This window comes from Euwallacea fornicatus, chromosome 13 (assembly GCF_040115645.1).
Source record: "Euwallacea fornicatus isolate EFF26 chromosome 13, ASM4011564v1, whole genome shotgun sequence".
Taxonomy (NCBI): domain Eukaryota; kingdom Metazoa; phylum Arthropoda; class Insecta; order Coleoptera; family Curculionidae; genus Euwallacea; species Euwallacea fornicatus.
In genome coordinates this window covers 249,330-266,478 of record NC_089553.1, presented here as the reverse complement: position 1 = coordinate 266,478, position 17,149 = coordinate 249,330, and the positions used below count along the sequence as shown (strand labels likewise).

At 33.7% G+C, this 17,149-nt stretch overlaps 3 protein-coding genes across 5 annotated transcripts; 2 read left to right on the top strand and 1 right to left on the bottom strand.

Moving 5' to 3' along the window:
- Positions 1–6,187: 6,187 nt before the first annotated feature.
- On the top strand, positions 6,188–11,638 carry LOC136343084 (M protein, serotype 24-like). 2 transcript variants are annotated; one of them, XM_066289476.1, is made up of 4 exons: positions 6,188–6,575; positions 9,579–9,764; positions 9,819–11,309; positions 11,369–11,638. In XM_066289476.1, exons 1-4 carry the CDS (start codon positions 6,551–6,553, stop codon positions 11,617–11,619), a joined length of 1,953 nt encoding a protein of 650 aa, XP_066145573.1. In that variant the 5' UTR covers positions 6,188–6,550; the 3' UTR covers positions 11,620–11,638. The 2 variants fall into 2 exon arrangements, with proteins under 2 accessions (XP_066145573.1, XP_066145574.1); XM_066289477.1 differs by lacking the exon at positions 6,188–6,575 and adding an exon at positions 6,720–7,538.
- Positions 11,639–12,256: 618 nt separating this feature from the next.
- Positions 12,257–14,896, bottom strand: spt4 (Transcription elongation factor subunit spt4). The gene is made up of 4 exons (XM_066289494.1): positions 14,609–14,896; positions 14,166–14,272; positions 13,334–13,389; positions 12,257–12,532 (listed from the first exon to the last, which is right to left on the bottom strand). Exons 1-4 carry the CDS (start codon positions 14,675–14,677, stop codon positions 12,414–12,416), a joined length of 351 nt encoding a protein of 116 aa, XP_066145591.1. The 5' UTR covers positions 14,678–14,896; the 3' UTR covers positions 12,257–12,413.
- A 249-nt stretch (positions 14,897–15,145) lies between these two features.
- Positions 15,146–16,949, top strand: Nubp2 (NUBP iron-sulfur cluster assembly factor 2). 2 transcript variants are annotated; one of them, XM_066289491.1, is made up of 5 exons: positions 15,146–15,375; positions 16,064–16,152; positions 16,202–16,371; positions 16,436–16,619; positions 16,667–16,949. In XM_066289491.1, the coding sequence occupies exons 1-5, from the start codon at positions 15,265–15,267 to the stop codon at positions 16,911–16,913; spliced, it is 801 nt and encodes a 266-aa protein (XP_066145588.1). In that variant the 5' UTR covers positions 15,146–15,264; the 3' UTR covers positions 16,914–16,949. The 2 variants fall into 2 exon arrangements, with proteins under 2 accessions (XP_066145588.1, XP_066145589.1); XM_066289492.1 differs by having other exon boundaries at positions 15,151–15,375; positions 16,679–16,949.
- Positions 16,950–17,149: the final 200 nt, after the last annotated feature.

Below are 17,149 nucleotides of genomic sequence, written 5' to 3'. Positions count from 1 at the left end.
TATTTTCCAAACATATGGTGTCAAAGTTTAAAAAGTTTTTTTAAAATAAATTTTTGAAACAGGCTTGACCGATTTAGTTATAATTTGTGTGCATTAAGAACAGTTTTGCGTTATTTCTTGTAAACATATCAGAATTTCTCTAGGTATTTCAGGGCGTGTCCATGGGGCGAGTCTGTCAAGATTTAATATAAAAATAGTAACGCCGAGTAGTTTTTTACAGTTTTCACGATTATTTCAAATAGAGAAATTAGATATACAACTTTTCCGTCCCTTTATTTATGTGTTATGTCGCTTTTTTTAAAAGACTAAAATTAAATTTTCATATCTGCAGAATAGCTGAATAAATATAATGCGACTCAAAAATGAAAATAAATAAAAATTATTGTACATTAGTAAAACAATGCGCTAACCACAGATTCCTTGAGTGAAAATAAATAGACTTTCTTTATGTGACTTTGCGACTTATGCGAAGCCGCATAAGGAAAGTCTAATTATTTTCGCTCAACGAATTTATATTTAGCGAATTAGCTTACTAATTTGCAACAAGCTATATATTCACACAATAGTAAATGTAATTAACACTTTAAAACCTAAAAAAAATGTTTAAAAACTATTATCGACTATTAGGATATATCCATTTAATTTATTATGTACTAAACTTGGTTTTAAGGGTTTTCTGTTAGATGGCGTAATTGGTGAATCTTGTAGCGGGGAAGCCCAATGCTTTTTTCATTCGAAACAGCTCTCGTTCGGGTTTCACCTCTGTTCACGCCAATCAAATACAATGACAACAATGCATATTTCTATTGCTTTAACAATATTTAGTTTTTGAGCCATCGATACGCAATTTATGGGAAGTTATTCTTTTTGTTTCCATCTGAAGAAAACAGCAATTGAGTGCCATATTTCGCTACTGGAAGTTTATGGCGAACATGCGCCATGCATTCGGACTGTGGAATTCTGATATCGATTATTCAAATCCGGTGATTTTGATGTGGAAAATAAAAAACGCTCTGAACAACCGAAAAAGTTTACCGACGATGAATTGGTAGCATTTCTGGATATCAGCCGAAGTCAAACGCTAAAAGTGTTGGCAACATCGTTGAAGGTGACGGAAATAGCCATTTCTAAACGTTTGAATGCAACTGGAATGATTCAAGAGCAAGAAATTTGGCTGCCCTACGAATTGAAACCGCAAGACATCAAACGCCGTCTTGTCATGTGTGATCTGTTGCTTCAACGGTAAAAACGTACAAGTTTTCTGCACCGGATTGTGACTGGCGGTGACAAGTGGCTCCGATACGATAATCCGAAACATAAGAAATCGTGGTGCAATCTAGGGCAGCCGGCAACTTCCATAGCAAAGCTCAACATCCACGAATCAAAGTTAACGCTCTATATTTTAAAGTAAATTTTGCAATATGACACACTCGTCCCCATATGACAATTCGTGTCAAAAATTACCCGGAAAATGTCGGTTGGGAAATTCTACCCCACCCGCCGTACTTCTCAGATGTTGCGTGGTCAGACTACCACTTGTTTCGGACAGTGGCACATTGCCTCGCTGAGCAGCAACTCCGAACATATGAGGAAATCAAAATATGGCTTGATCCCTGGATTGCCTCAAAAGACGAGTCCTTTTTTCGCTGCGGAATCCGTTTTTTCCAAAAAAATGGCAAAAAGTTGTAGAACAATGGACAATATTTTGAATGAACCAGTCGTGCCGTTCTCGTTCAAAAAACATATGTTCTCTAAAAAAGCCTTAAAACTAAGTTTACTATCTAATACATCTAGGTAACCGAGGCACTCTTTCGAGACCACCCTCTATATTTTATTAAGCCTTTAAAATCCGTTCCATGCTACGCGTCAAGTTACGCCGCGCTCACACTGCAATAAGCCCGTCGCCCATTTGAATTCATCTGGAGCGCTTACCGCAGTGAACTGTAGTGCTCACTTTAATGTGTACAGACTGATTACTTTTTAGTGCATTAAATTTTGAGCGTTGCTTGAGTGGAAAGCGAGCGTTGCTAAGCTTGTCAAAGACCATAAGATAGCCTTTCATACTATGAAAGAGATGCTGCGATTACTTCCTTATCAAAATGTTTATGACATGATAAATTTGGATACTAATTTTCGTTATCCGTAAATTTTTATTATTGTATGTATTTGAATAGTGCATTTTTAACTTACCCCCATATTCTCCCTAACTGCGAGCAGAAACTGAACGCAACACTTATTAACGGAGTACTCATAGAGCGTTTTCGTTTCACCTGTGGTTCTTCCTTATTATAACATTAGTTATAACAAGTTCAACTGGTGCAAATAGCTGCTCCCAACAATTAACGGATGGTGAAAAAAGGCATCCGCACCAGTGAAGCCTTTTTCGGTGTCCTTTTCAGTGTCTTATTTCAGTCACCTTTTTCGTGTGTCCTTAGCCATTTGATAGTATGTAAGATAGATGCTTATAAATCTTGCTGGCCGTTTTGGTGTAGGTTCTCATATTTGTCATCTGTCAACTGGAACCAGAACCACATGTAAAAAGAAATTCACAGAAGTTGGACATCATATACCTCTAATAAATTATTATCAACATCAACCCCTCACAATAGGTCAAAAGACAAACGTTTGAGTTATCTATGAAACTCGCGAAAAGTCAAAGTAATTTTATAGTGCATTTTTACTGCGCATCACGTGTGATTTCAAAAAAGGCTTTGTTGACATCGGTTAATACATTGTAAGAATTAGCAATTATTCTACTGAGAGCAATTGTAGACGATGATTGTTAGTAATATTAACTACTTAAATTCAAATTCTACAAGTTACGTTACTTCTCTATTTCTCTCATTTATTTAAAATGTTATAAACAAGATAATAATTTAAATTTTAGTTTTTGAGTTTGCAACAACAATCTACATTTTTTACATTACTTTCGTGCACACCAAGAGTAGTACGCAACCTTTCGTTCAATTAAAATTCAAGAAAGTGCGAATGGAGTAATTACTTACAACTAAGCGAAAACCCCTATATTTAAAATCCAAATTTCTTTTCCACTTTCCATTCCAAATAAACAATTATTTTATATTTCTTATTGTTCCCACTCTCTCTCCTAATCATTAAACTAATTATTGCTAGCATATAGAGTATTAAATATTTTATTAACTGATGGCCAAAGAAATCAACGAAAACTTCATCAAAGACTGTCGAGGTGAACACGACCTGGACGCAGTTCACCCTCGATTCCAACCAGAAAACGAAGCAGAAGCCCTAAAGTACCAGCAGGAACATTATTACTACTGTCAGCAATGCAATCTCTTCTTTGCCCCCAGCGTCACAGCCCTGAACACCCACTTCAGAAAACCAGTAAAGGCCCACAAGTCTTGTGGATCATGTTTTTACTGTAAAGGAGAAGTATTTGAATATACAATGAATGGGAGTCCTCGAGTGTATCATACTTGCCAAAGAAATAATAGTTAATCAAAAGATGGTGTCATATTCCTATATTTTAACAGTATATTTTATTTGTTTTTCTATTTGATTTACTTATTATGTATATACCCATGCTGTTAACCTGCTTTCCATGGGGTATTTAACAGTATAAGAAATTATTTGGGAATTAACTGTGCACACTAAAAGACAGCACATTTATTTTCCTCTAAAGTTTTCAATATAAAATGCTTTAGGTCATCAGCCTTTTGGAAGTCTGTCAAACAAAGTTCAGTTCATGCAAAATGTCAAACTCTGTCTACATCCAAATCAGATTTTAACTAGAGAATACCAAATTCACTAACCATCTAAGTATGAATCAAAACTGAACAGACATGTACAGTCATTGTGTCATGTTACAGAGCAATCAGATGACCCATAAGTTAAGAGTCCATTTGATGTATATGTATCTTGTTATTGGACAAACCTGGCATGATTGTGCAAGACTGATGACAAAATATTATTTATAGACAAGGATTAACATTTGAGAATTCTAAATTTATTTAGGATGGTGATTCTTAATTTTGTGATAACTGGGAAACTCTTAAGAAAATATTTAAAAAATGTTTCCACCACTCATGTCCTTATAGTAACACACTACTAATTAATAGAAATAGAGACATTTTTTCAAAGTATTTTATAAGAGAAAGAGAGAGAGTAGTTCAAGCAAAATTCACTTGGTTACAATCTTATTTTATTGTAGTTTTAAATATATCAATTGCTCTAATATTAGCCTTCTAAATGGCTCTTAATAAACTACAGTATTACTTAAAGTTGCCATTTTGTTAAATCTGAGAGTACTATAAGGCTGCAAATCGATAGCAACGAAGTTTGTACCTGTACAAATACCTTAAAAACTGTCAATATATAAATATATATATATGTTCTTTTGTATAACACTTTTATTAATCAAAGAGCTCTAATACTGGGTGTATCAAATTTAGTGCTTACCATTGTTAACTTTATTATTAGTATAGTTAGAATGCTAGTTTAAATTGTGAAGAGTTGTATTTCCTTGGGCTGGTTGTGATGGTGATACTAGAAAAACAATAGAACATCTTGTTATAATGAAAATTAAAAAGAAACACTTTAAATGGAACACTGTGTATATTTATAAACAAAATTAAAATTTGTTTATTTTTATATAAAAAACTTTGGTAACTTTTTTCTAAGATGTATAATTTTTGTGAGGTATTATGTGTGATTCTAACATATAACATTTTTCTTCGTGTGGAAAAGGCATTTCAAAATATGCTAGCACATTTACTATAACTTTACAAATGCTTTAAAGTTGATATTTTACCAAACTAATACATTATATTTGACATTTTTGGCTTTTAGCCACTCAGAATTTGCTAGATTAATTTAATTTAATTGATTGCCGCGTGTACAATTAGAAATAATAATAGTTCAATGTCGTTAAAAATATTAATTTTAGCCAAAATATTACGGAAGTTATTTATACAAAATTAAACTAGTTTTATCCTCATTTAATGTATACACGGTATTCTATAAAAAAAACTGTTTTTCAAAATTATTTTTATACCGCGGTATCCATTGTTTTTCTAGTATCATCACCGCAACTAGCTCATGAAAATACAACTCTTTTCAATTTAAACTAAGGTTCTATTTCTACCAATAACCAATTTAACAATGATGCGCATTTACTTTAGTATATTCCCATATACAACATGTCTGAACATAGTGCAAAAACTCAACAATGTATTCTAGATTTCAAAACATGACGAAAATTTTATGTAAATATGTATTGAAAGGCTCTTCGCTTTCGATATACAGGGTGTGAAAGTTTAGTTCTTGGGGATGTTTTTTTTATTATATTTTTAAAATGTTTTAGATATATTAATGATATTTTAAACTTTATTATAATTTTTTGTGTTGTTTTTGAGTGTCTATAAAGAAATTGATACATTTTTCTAAGGGGTGTATAATACAAGGGACAACACTTAAAAAGTACATAAACTTTTTGTATTTAATTTTATTGATGATTTTAAAGAAAAAATTTACATTTGAAGATCTTTGCATAAAAAATGTACTCTAGTTGAAAGTAGAAATCTTCAAAAATTCTCAAGAAAACTGAGATTTAACAAATTGGTGGATACTTTGTTTTAGCAAAAACATCAGATTTAGAACTCTTTTTTTATACATTTTCTTTTACACTCATTGTAATTAAACTTTGTTCCAGTGGCAACGAAAAACCACTAGACTCATGATAAATGTTGTCATATACGGAAATTTCAAAAATATATTTTTGCTGATCCACCGATTTGTTGAATTTCAATTTTCACGAAAACTTGGAAATCTCGACATTAAATAAGAGGATTTTTTTACATAAACATTTTCAAGTTTAATATTTTTTTTATAAAGTCGACAATAAAGTTAAGGGTAAAAAAATTTAGGTACTTTTTAAACAGTACCTCTTCTATTAGTCGCCTCCGGAAAATGTTGCATTTTCTCCATGGAGAATATAAAAAGTTATGATAGAGTACAAAATTTTGGTAATTTATCTCGAAACGTTTCAAACATATTAATAAAAAACTATTTCCAGGAACTAACATTTCATATCCTGTATATCGAAAATGGGGCGTTTTTCGATATATGTTTATGTGAAGTTTTAGTCATATTTTGAAATTTAAAACATGTAATCGGATTTATGGCATTATGTTCAGAGACATCTTGTATTGTGTTTGTTTTCCTTTTATTAATATTCTATAACACCATATATTCCTTCCTCTAATACAAAACACTACATAATGGTGTCTTAATATAATATGATGCCACTGTTGATTCATTAAGTAAGTCCCACGCGAAAATACCAGTTTTAAATAAGTTTTATAAATATTTTACACACATTCGCAGGTTTGTCGGTGCAAAATTTCTTTAGTAACACACCAACCTCCACAAGTCTAAAACGTTGGGTTCCGCTTTCGATTTGTGGTTTACGTGCTGAACTGGCTGGTTATTTTTATGTTAAGTGGCTTATGTGTGATTAGTGCTTTTATATTTAACTTGAAGGCCATTACTTAGGAGACGCATATCAGAAGAGGAGATGTCGTTTTGGTCAAGTTTTACCGGTAAGGTACCAGGGTATTTAACATACACTTTTGTAAACTTGTAATGAAGAATGTTTGATTAAACTCTAGTGACTCACTAACACCATCGGTTTAAATAGCGCGTGGGATATGTTTTGGCTTCCAACAAAAATTGGAAAACTACGTACATTAAACTTTCAATTTTCTCTGATTAGATTAAATCTACTATAACTCAATAATTAAGTACAACACTCTATGGTTACAATGGCCCGTTACAGGATTGAGATTATTTGAAAACGTTTGCCATGGCAAAGCCTTATAAAGCAAATAATTGCCAATTTGGGAGGTAGTTCTGTCTTTCAATCCCCCTATTTTGCCGTAATTAAAAAAAAAACAATTTCTCCATATGTTGATGTTTTTTCGATGCGTGTGGCCAGGTTAAAGTTGCCTTCTCCCTCCTGGCAAGAGCGCTCTTTAGCATGATTGGTTTGTCCAGGTTTGCATTCGCTGCTATAGTCAGGTCTGGAATCTGCAATAAAGGCAGATTTTCAGGGGGTGTGGGAGTGAATGGATTTTCAAAGCATCTACGAGAATTTATGGCATAAAAGTTGCGCGCTTAGCGACATAGATGCAGTAAGCGGAATTTATGCTGGCAACTCCCAACAGTAGGAAACTTCCAAAACAGCCAACAAAACGTGCGTGGACGAAAATCGATCCTCTTGTCCTAGTTGAAACGCAAAAACATGAAAGATGTGAAGGTTTAGGTCACGCCGTAGACATCGTGGAACCTTCTCCACCGCGAAATCGATATTTCTGTCTTGCTTGTGCAATCGTTGTATGGTCGTTGGTCACTACGGTCACAAGTAATTCCGCGCGATATTGCGCTACGACATTCCAAAACATCAAAGCCGGTTCAAGTTTATGTAGTTTGAAACTATAATTAAACACTAACTGTTAATGCGACTGTTGTTCGTGTAGAAGTGTTCCTCTCTGCAGAAATGTTTTGTAAGTAAAACGGTTAATTAGATTCTTTTAATTTTTCACTTTGTGTCGTAACCATCACCAGAGCACGCAAGGTTGGTGAGTCAGAATAATGCGGTAATTTGCTCATGGCGTGCCATAATAATTCCCACTACATCGATTTCGTTTATGATTATTATTGTAGTTGTTAATGCAATTTAATCGTAACTGCAGAAAGTTAAGGCGAGAATCAGTTAACTGGTTGCGTAATTTTCTCCTATTTGAGGCGATAGTCTTCATTTTTTGCGAAAGCCGTTGCATTCAGGTCATGACCAACTCACTACTCCATGTAAGAAGTCCGCTCCTTCCTAGATTGGTTTTAAATCATTCAATATTCAACGCTGACGGATCAATGCAAGAATTCTTGACTCTTACGACTGTTGTTCGTGATCGTTTGATTAACCCGCGAATTGAGGTCTGATGGCTACGTAACTATTGAGGCTCCTATTAAAAAAATTTAATTATTGTATTATCAGCACGTTTGCCTAATATTTTCAAGACAAACGCTTAACGGTTAAACAACGTCTTCTAAATGATACCACATTATCAAGCGGTTATCAATTATTTATCTACAGTGTATAACATACCATCGTGTGGATGTTTCAGGGTTGCGATAGTACTCTGAAAAATAATTTTAAAAATGCTAGTAGACCCATGGTCAAAAATGCATCATTGCTAATATACAGAGTGAGCCAGCAAAATTACAAACCAACTTAATGAGTTCCATTTAAAATTTACTTTCGAGCTGAATAGGTTAGGCGATGTAGCTATGAAATACTTAAAAAATATTTAGAAGCTCATAAGGTCGCTCAAAAAAGTGTGAATTTCAAAAGTTCCATTTTTTAAATGGCACACCCTGTATTTTAGTAGCCTATTGTATTCTAATCGTAATTATAAATCTGTTTTATAAATATAGTAAAAATATGCCCATATTTCATGGTTATCGACACTTTTTAGCGAAAAGTCGTCGTTTTCAAGCACTTATTTAGTGAACCAGTGTCTTATTTTTATGGGAAACATTCATAGTTGAAATCATGAGAGTAAAAGGATAGGTCAATGTTTCGCCATCTAATTATTTAAAATAAAACCTACAGGGTGTCTATTATTTAGGTGCCAATATAAAAAAATATAAATAAAAAAATTATTTTTTTTAATAGAAGACCCCTTATATTCCCCTATATATTTTAAGCTTGCGCAATAGTACCTTGAAACACCGTCAAGTTTGATTAAATATTATATTATATTTAAATTCGTTTTGACCAAAATTCATTGTTATTAATTATGAAGTTGCATTATTATTATTATTAGCATTAACAATTAACTCAACACATACGTGAAAAAACGCAAAATATGAGAAAAAGTGTGAAACTTTACCATCTTGTATATCTATAATAGGACATTTTTCACTATGAGTGTTTAGCATTTTTTTATTATTTGGTAGAGTACTGTGGCCACCTGAAATGACATTACGTCTCGTGTATGATCCTGTTACATTCTTGACAACAAGGTGATCACTAAAACAATATTTTTCTTAGTGTTCTAATTTTCTGTGTCATTTGCATATACTTTCTATGACTATTTAAACCGACGTGATTATTTTACATTTATTGGTATCTCGTTGCAGTAACTGCTACACAATCTTTGATTCCTCAGGGAAAAACAATCATCATTATTCCCGATTCGCCCCGCCTTTATTTCAATTTGGCTTCACCCGCTGTTCAGACTACAACCTTCCCCAATTCCTTTTACAACAAAAAGCAAATTATAGCATATTAACGAACCAGTTTAGGCAGCCTTGAGGTGATGTTAAAGGCTGATTGGAGTGACATAACAGCGAAGATATGCAATGTGATATTTTTAAAGGCGCCGTGTTTTTCTCTGAAATGCTGCAACACAATTAGCATTGATTGTTGGTTTTAATTTGCTGCGCATTAAATTTGAAGCTGATAGTGAGCGACAAAGTTGCATTTCCCTGCTAAAAATAAACGCGTGTTAAGTGCACTGAAAATTATGTCCCAATTTCAGCCTCCTTGAGAAACTTGGGAAACCGAATCGGACAGCTCTTCACTAGGAAGAAAAGTGAGGATATAGCCGAGGAAGTGAAGGAGGCCGAGACCAGGGTTGAGGATGTTGTAGAGGAGCGAGTTAAGAAAACCGACCAGGCTCTTGAAAGAACCAAAAGCGATGCCCAAAAAATTGCCCAGGAAGCAGGTAAATCGGGTAGCATACATTCCACAAAATACCTTGTATAAAACATATTTTTAGCTGAAGCTGTTAATAGAGCAAAATCAAATCTAAATGAGGACCTCCAATGCTTGGGGCGAAATATCGACAACAAACTCCAGGACGCATCTGCAGCCGCCGATCAAAAGAAGGCCGAAGTTACTCAAGCTGCCGAAACTGAACGAAACAAGATAGTCAGTGGAGCTCAGAACCTCGCTAGAACTATCAAGGAAACTGAACAAGCCACAGTTGAAAAAGCCAAAGCTGCAGCTGAAGCTGCCAAAGCCGAGGAACAGAAGCTTATTTATGAAGCTCAAAACTTGGCAAGTAATGTTAGTAACAAAGTCAAGGAAGCCGAGGTTGCAGCTGCACAGAAAACTAGAGATGCTTTCGAAGCTGCAAGAGCTGAGGAACAAAAACTTCTCCATGGAGCTCAGGACTTGGCGTGGAACCTCAGCAATAAAGTCAAAGAAGCCGAAGCTGTAGCTGCCCAGAAAGCTAAAGCCGCATTTGAAGCTGCAAAAGCCGAAGAGCAGAAACTAATCCAGGGAGCCCAGAGCTGGGGCAGAAATGTGGATAACAAGATTAAAGACGCGGAACAAGCGGCTGTCGAAGGGCTGAAAACTGAAGGGCAGAAATTGGCTCAAGGAGCCCAAAATTTAGCCAGTAACATTGACAATAAAGTGAAAGAAACTGAGCAGGCTGCTGCTGATAAAGCTAGAGCTGCCGCTCAAGGAGCGCAAGACTTGGCCAGAAGTGTGGATAATAAGGTTCGAGAAGCTGAAGTTGTAGCAACTCAGAAGGCGAAGGAAAGTGCACAGACTGCACAAAATCTTGCCCATACCATTGACAACAAAATAAAAGAGGCAGAGCAAGCTGCAGTGTATAAAGCCCAAGAGGAAGTCTCTGAAGCTCAGAATTTGGCAAAGGAGGCCGAAAAGGCCGCTGCACGTAAAGCACGTGAAACTGCTGAAGCTTTAGAATCAGGAAAACAACGGCTTGCTGAAGGTGCTCAGGATGTAGCCCAAAACATCGATATCAAGGTCAAAGAGGCTCAAGAGACTGCTGCCCAAAACACTAAAGAAACCACCGAATTGATACAAAATCTAGCCCACAACGCAGATAATAAAATAAGAGAAGCAGAACAAGCTGCAACTAACAAAGCCAAAGAAATCGCCCAAGGAATTGATAGCACTCTAAAGAATACACAAAATGCTGCAGCTGAAAAAGCCAAACAGGCTATAGAAGGTGCCCAAAACCTTGCCAGAGAAACAGACAATAAGCTGAGGGAGACTCAGCAGTCTGCAATCAATAAGGCCAAGGAATTAGTAGCAGATGTGGCGCATAGTGCAGATGTAAGACTGCATCAAACGCAAGAAACAGCTATACAAAACGCCAAGAAAGCAGCTGAAGAAACGCAGTCTTGGGGCAAAAGTTTTGATGATAAATTGCATGATATTGCAGCTTCCGCTGAAACTGAGAAGCAGCGCATTGCTGAGGGGGCTCATCATTTGACCAAGAGCATAAGCGAGGGTAAGTAATAAACACAAATTTATAATAGTTCGTTGTTCATTATTCGTGGTTTGCTTCAGAATTCAATTCTTTTGGTAATGCAATGTCCCAACGAGCACAACAAGTGAATGCAGGCCTCCATAATGCAGAAATAAACCTGGAAAATAAACTGAGACAGACTGCTCATAGTGCTGACAACAAATTAAGAGAAGCTGGAAATGCAATTGATGAGTCTCATGAATTGATGGAAGAAAGTAAGAAAAGGGCGCATGCTGGTATAGATGATCTAGCTGGTAATATTTTCGGGAAAAGTTTGCTTCCCAAAGAGTAAATTATTCATGAGCTTTTTTTGAAAGAAATAAATAGTATTGCTGACTGAACGAAAAATTAAATACGAGAATTATTTTGAAAAAAACATTTAATTATCTATCTATTACTATTTGCTAAACTCGATCCCAGAGTCAATTATTGTGCCTATGCGATATTTTTAAACAAGGGGAGATATATTTTAGAAGTTGGGTTTAAATTTATTTGCTATTGCAAGTATTAAAATAGGATAGTTCCTTTAAACTTTACTGTAAGTATAGTTGTTGATTCATTTTCGTACTTGACCGATGCGTAGAATTTTAAATTTAACATTAAGAATAAAATTTATATTTTTAGATGTGTTTCATATAAGTAATAAAATGCTATTTTAAAATTATGGCATTGCTTTATACTCACCAAAATAACGATAAATTTAGAAACATAGAAAGGTTTATTAAATAAGCTAAAAAATTGGCAGAACAAGAGATCGGCATTATTGTCCAATTTTGTATAATACACTGGTTGAATCTTTCGATTAAGTTTTTGTTATGTTTTGTATTTATGTAATTAATAATCATTGAGCTTGAAAATAAATGTCTACACCAATTTATGAGGTTTTCTTCTCATCAAGATATGATTGTTGTTATATGATGACAAGCATACACAATCAACTATATCTTTTTTATTACAAGAAAATTCATTTGTACGAGATGAAAAATAACATATTTTATAATACATGATTTAAATATGTAAAAAATTATCAAGTTAAAAAATTTAATTTAGCTTTATTTTTTCTCACACCTCAAAATTATAATTCATTTATCTTTGGCTGGTATCCCTAGGTCTATAAGGTATATTCCTACTTTTCATTTCCCTGATGATTCCATTGGGTAGCCTGCCAGATACTGAGATGGCGTAAACTCCTTTACAAAAACGATCTGAAACAATATTTTTCCAAGTTAATTTCTCCAGTTTTCCTTCTGTTAATGTTTCCCAATTAAGGGCTTTGAGATTATTTTGAGAGCACATTGTACTGCCTAAAATCCAACTATAATTTACAATGTGTTTCCGAATAGGTAAAACGACTCTTCAAAAAATAAAACACATGTCGACTCTTCTGTGAATGAAGAAAAATAGTATACTTGGATAATGTCTTGTTTGAATATCTTATTAACAACAAAGTTCCCTGTTTTTGCATTTATAAGATGTTCAGTCGGTTGAATTTTCCTAGTTTTTGGAATATCAACACCATTTTAATGCATCCCAGCCTGAGGTGGTAGTACCTATGCTATCATCTTTAAATTGTAACAAAGTGAAACTCTAATACTATATTTCAAATATCATGGTTCCCAGGTGACGGTTTATGTTTGTGTTTAGATTTTTGTGTATAACCGTTTTTTCTTTTTTCACATAACGTTCACAACTATCGTCACTGACACATTGTTTCTAAAGCGATAGCACCACAATTATAAGAGATTCTGATATGATTTTAAAGTTAGATGTCACAGTCATTATACTGGGTAGCTTGTGAACTTGTTATCTATTTTTTACATTCAGTAAAATATCTATGAAGAATCAATTACTCTAGTGAGATTTAATAGTCACCCACCTTCCCACAAAAGGCATTACAACTTCAAACATTCAAATCACTATTTCTCAAATATTGTGTTGTTTCTTTTAAACAAGAAAGATGCATATGTACAGAAGAGTAAAAATGTTTTATTAAAAATATTACTTACTTATTCTTTGCCACTTTGCCACCCAACTATCTTCTGGACTCATTAAAGCAATCATCCTACAAAACAAATATCAATATTTAACCCAAGAATTTTATTAATTATTTAATGAAAAAATAGAGCTTGTTGTGAATTTTTCACTCATTTACTAGGTTTTCATGTCTATTGAAAATGAATCAAATTTAAACATTTGTTTGGGTTTCCATGCTGATTTTCAAGTTAGTTTTCAAAATTGAGACTTTCATAAGACACAAATGACTGACATATTTCATTTACCAGGATGCAATAACTTTTAAATAAACTAAATTCCATACTAACGTGAGCCTAAGTGTAGTTTATATAAATTCGCTGAAGTTAGGGTTTCTCAGTATGACATAAGCAGAGACAATTGAAATATATTCAATATTTTTTTCATGGTATTTCAATCCTTATAGAATCCCAAAAACTAAAAAATCAACTTTGAAATAAAGCTAGGTTGAAGTAGAATGGAAAATGGGTTTATAAGGCAAAATGATTTTTTTTTTTTTAATATATTATATGAAAAAATATGAGCTTCTAAAAATTAGAATAATGATAAATACAAATATATATACAGTGAAATCTCCCATAAGCGGACACCGGTGGTCGTCTTCTATTTGTCCGCTTATAGGAGGTGTCCGCTTATTAGAAAATGAAAATATTTATTAGAATATCTTATGGGAAAGAGTTGGTCCCCAGAAAACTGTCCGGTTATTAGAGAGGTCCGCTTATCGGAGGTGTCCGTCAAGGGAGATTTTACTGTATATATATAACAGAGAAAAGTTAAAATTTAAAGATTTATACAAGAATTTTTTACCCATCAAAATTGGAGCTTGTGCAGTCATAAACATTGTCCTTATTGTTTTTCATTCTCAGAAATTCATCGCAGTTGTCACATCCCTCATATTCAAATTGATCAAAGGACTACAAAAAAATGTTACTTTTTATGTTGGATTGTTGCTTGATTTTCCAAACAGCAACAACGACAGGAAACAACAAAATATAAATTCAATTTAAGGTTGATTTCATACTAGGGGTCAAGCATCACTAATGCTTACTGTTAAATCAGCTTTACTCCCATTTTATTGCATAGGAGTACGGTACTCACTTTCAAAAGTACTCACTTTTTACTTTTCATTATATTAAAGTTTGCGCTTTACTTGAGTAGAGCCTGAATGTCCCTGCAGTATGAAATGACTTTTAAATTGCATTTGATTTTAGAATTAAAACCAAAAACAAAGTGTATATGGATATTCTTACTTTTATTAGGGAACACACCAAACAGGCTCTCAGACCCCTTAGGTCTTTTGGGATGGTTTCTAACGTCATTATGGATAGTGAGCAATATGTTAAAAACAATATTTTAATAAACTCGTTTAAATCTAACGTTTATTGATAATATTTTCTCGCCACTAAAATTGGCTCAAACTAAACGACGATAAACAAACCACAGCCATCAAGAAGTAGAGATGTCCAAAATGTCATAATGAATCGATTTTTAACAATTAGATCGACTCGATTTAACATCCTTGTAGACAGAATCGATTCACTTAGAAAATATTTAACTAAAATCAAAACGCTTAAATTTTCTGATATCTATTATTTTGGCACGTTTCATAAAGCCAACTTATTAACATTTTTAGACATTCTGAAAATTGTAAAAAGAACTTTAGTAATATAATATTAAAAACATACTAAAAATTAGAAGTCTGTGTAACATCTGACGTCAGCTGACTCAATTCGGAACTGTTCGAAATGGCACGTGACAATTTTTCCTTAGTAAGAGACAGACGTGTAAAGTGTGTCAAAGTCATAATTGAATCGACTAAAACAAATTATATCGAATTTAAAATTAAAATTATACATCATACGGAACATTCCTCTAAGAACATATACAAGATTAATAACTTTTTAATATGCTTGATAACGTTAAACACATAATTTTAGTATTATCCGGCAAAGGAGGGGTAGGAAAGTCGACTGTTAGCACACAATTGGCTTTAGGACTCGTCGAAAGGGGCTCCAAAGTAAGTAAAACTATACCCAGAACTTGTCTACTTCCCTTTAATTTTATTTATGATTTAGTTATATAGTTAGCAATTACCACATGGAAATCAATGCAGGTATTATAAACCACATGTGCTTCAAACATGAATGCTTTTTAGGTGGCTCTCCTCGCATATATATATGTGGGTATCTGAACATACATTGCGATTTATTGAGAAATATATAAAAGATCTTAGAAGTAGCACATTTAACAATGTAACCTGCACACGTCGAACTGGTTTTGTTTTGTACGCGATAATTATATTGGAGCAGAGTTACTTAACTTACCAGGAATAAATAGTGATTTAGGGGAGGTTATAGACTGTGCCTATTTTTCTCACTAATGCATTTGGCCTTGAGTTTTGGTTTGTTTATTTTGATACAGTCACCAACCAGAGAAATTGAAGACATCTCCTGTAAGACTACTTCTTGCAAATCATGGTCATTTTTGTATTTCTAAGGAGACATCAATACCTAGACATCGCAAAGTTTTGTATAAAAATCCTAAAAGGGTTTGGGATCAATTGTATATTTTTTTACTCACCCTTGAAATTGATTTAAAATTTGCAAAAATGATTATGTATTCTATAATAAATCACAATTTTGTAGAAATATGTCTGCTTTAGAAAATGTTTCTTTTTGAAATGTCACTCATCTCTATTTTATTAGGTGGGCTTATTAGACATTGACCTTTGCGGTCCCTCTATTCCATACTTGCTGAATTTAGAAAACAGTGATGTTCATCAATCTGATAGAGGGTGAGTTAAAATTAAAGTTAACTGCAAAGATAATATATTCTTTACTTAGATGGATTCCTGTTTATGCAGACAAAAACCAACAATTAGCAGTAATGTCTATTGGATTTTTACTAAATAACAGGAATAGTGCAGTGGTATGGCGAGGTCCCAAGAAAACTGCAATGGTTAAACAGTTTCTCACTGATGTATGCTGGGGAGAGCTTGATTATTTGATTATTGGTAAAGAATTGTTATGGAATAATTAAACATAGAATAATTTAAAAATTATTCTTGCTTATAATAGACACTCCTCCTGGAACTTCAGATGAACACATAACAGTTATGGAGAATTTAAAAGCAATAAAATGTGATGGTGCTGTTATAGTGACCACCCCCCAGCTGATGTCCATAGAAGATGTTCGAAAAGAAATAACTTTTTGTCGAAAAACAGGGATACATTTAATAGGTCTAATAGAGAATATGAGCGGGTAAAAGCTGACTTTAAAACAATAAAATACAAATTTAATTGAATAAGAATCAATGTTAGATTTGTCTGCCCGCACTGCACAGAGTGCACAAATATATTCAGTAAAGGAGGCGGCGAATCCTTGGCAGAATTAGTTAAAGTTCCGTTTTTGGGAGCGTTGCCAATTGATCCTCGTATGGGGGAACTATTAGGGAAAACAGCAGTGACTGAGTTGCAGGAAACACCAGCTGGGAAAGTGTTTAATGAAATTATAAATAAGATAGTTGTGATGACAGAACTTCCTAAAACTATGTGATTTATTAAAATTATATTTAATTATTGTTTTATATAATTTTGTGAATATTTTCCTCATTTTGAAGGTTATTTTTATCAAGTACGTTTGATTCCATTTATTAGTTCATATGAAGATGTGGCACCATAACTATATAGGGTACACTCCAGGCCTTTCTGAATTCTATACCTTCTTTTTAACAGACTATAAAACAAACTTCTGGATTTTTACTCCTTTTTTTTAGAGTCACTTGTTCTGTG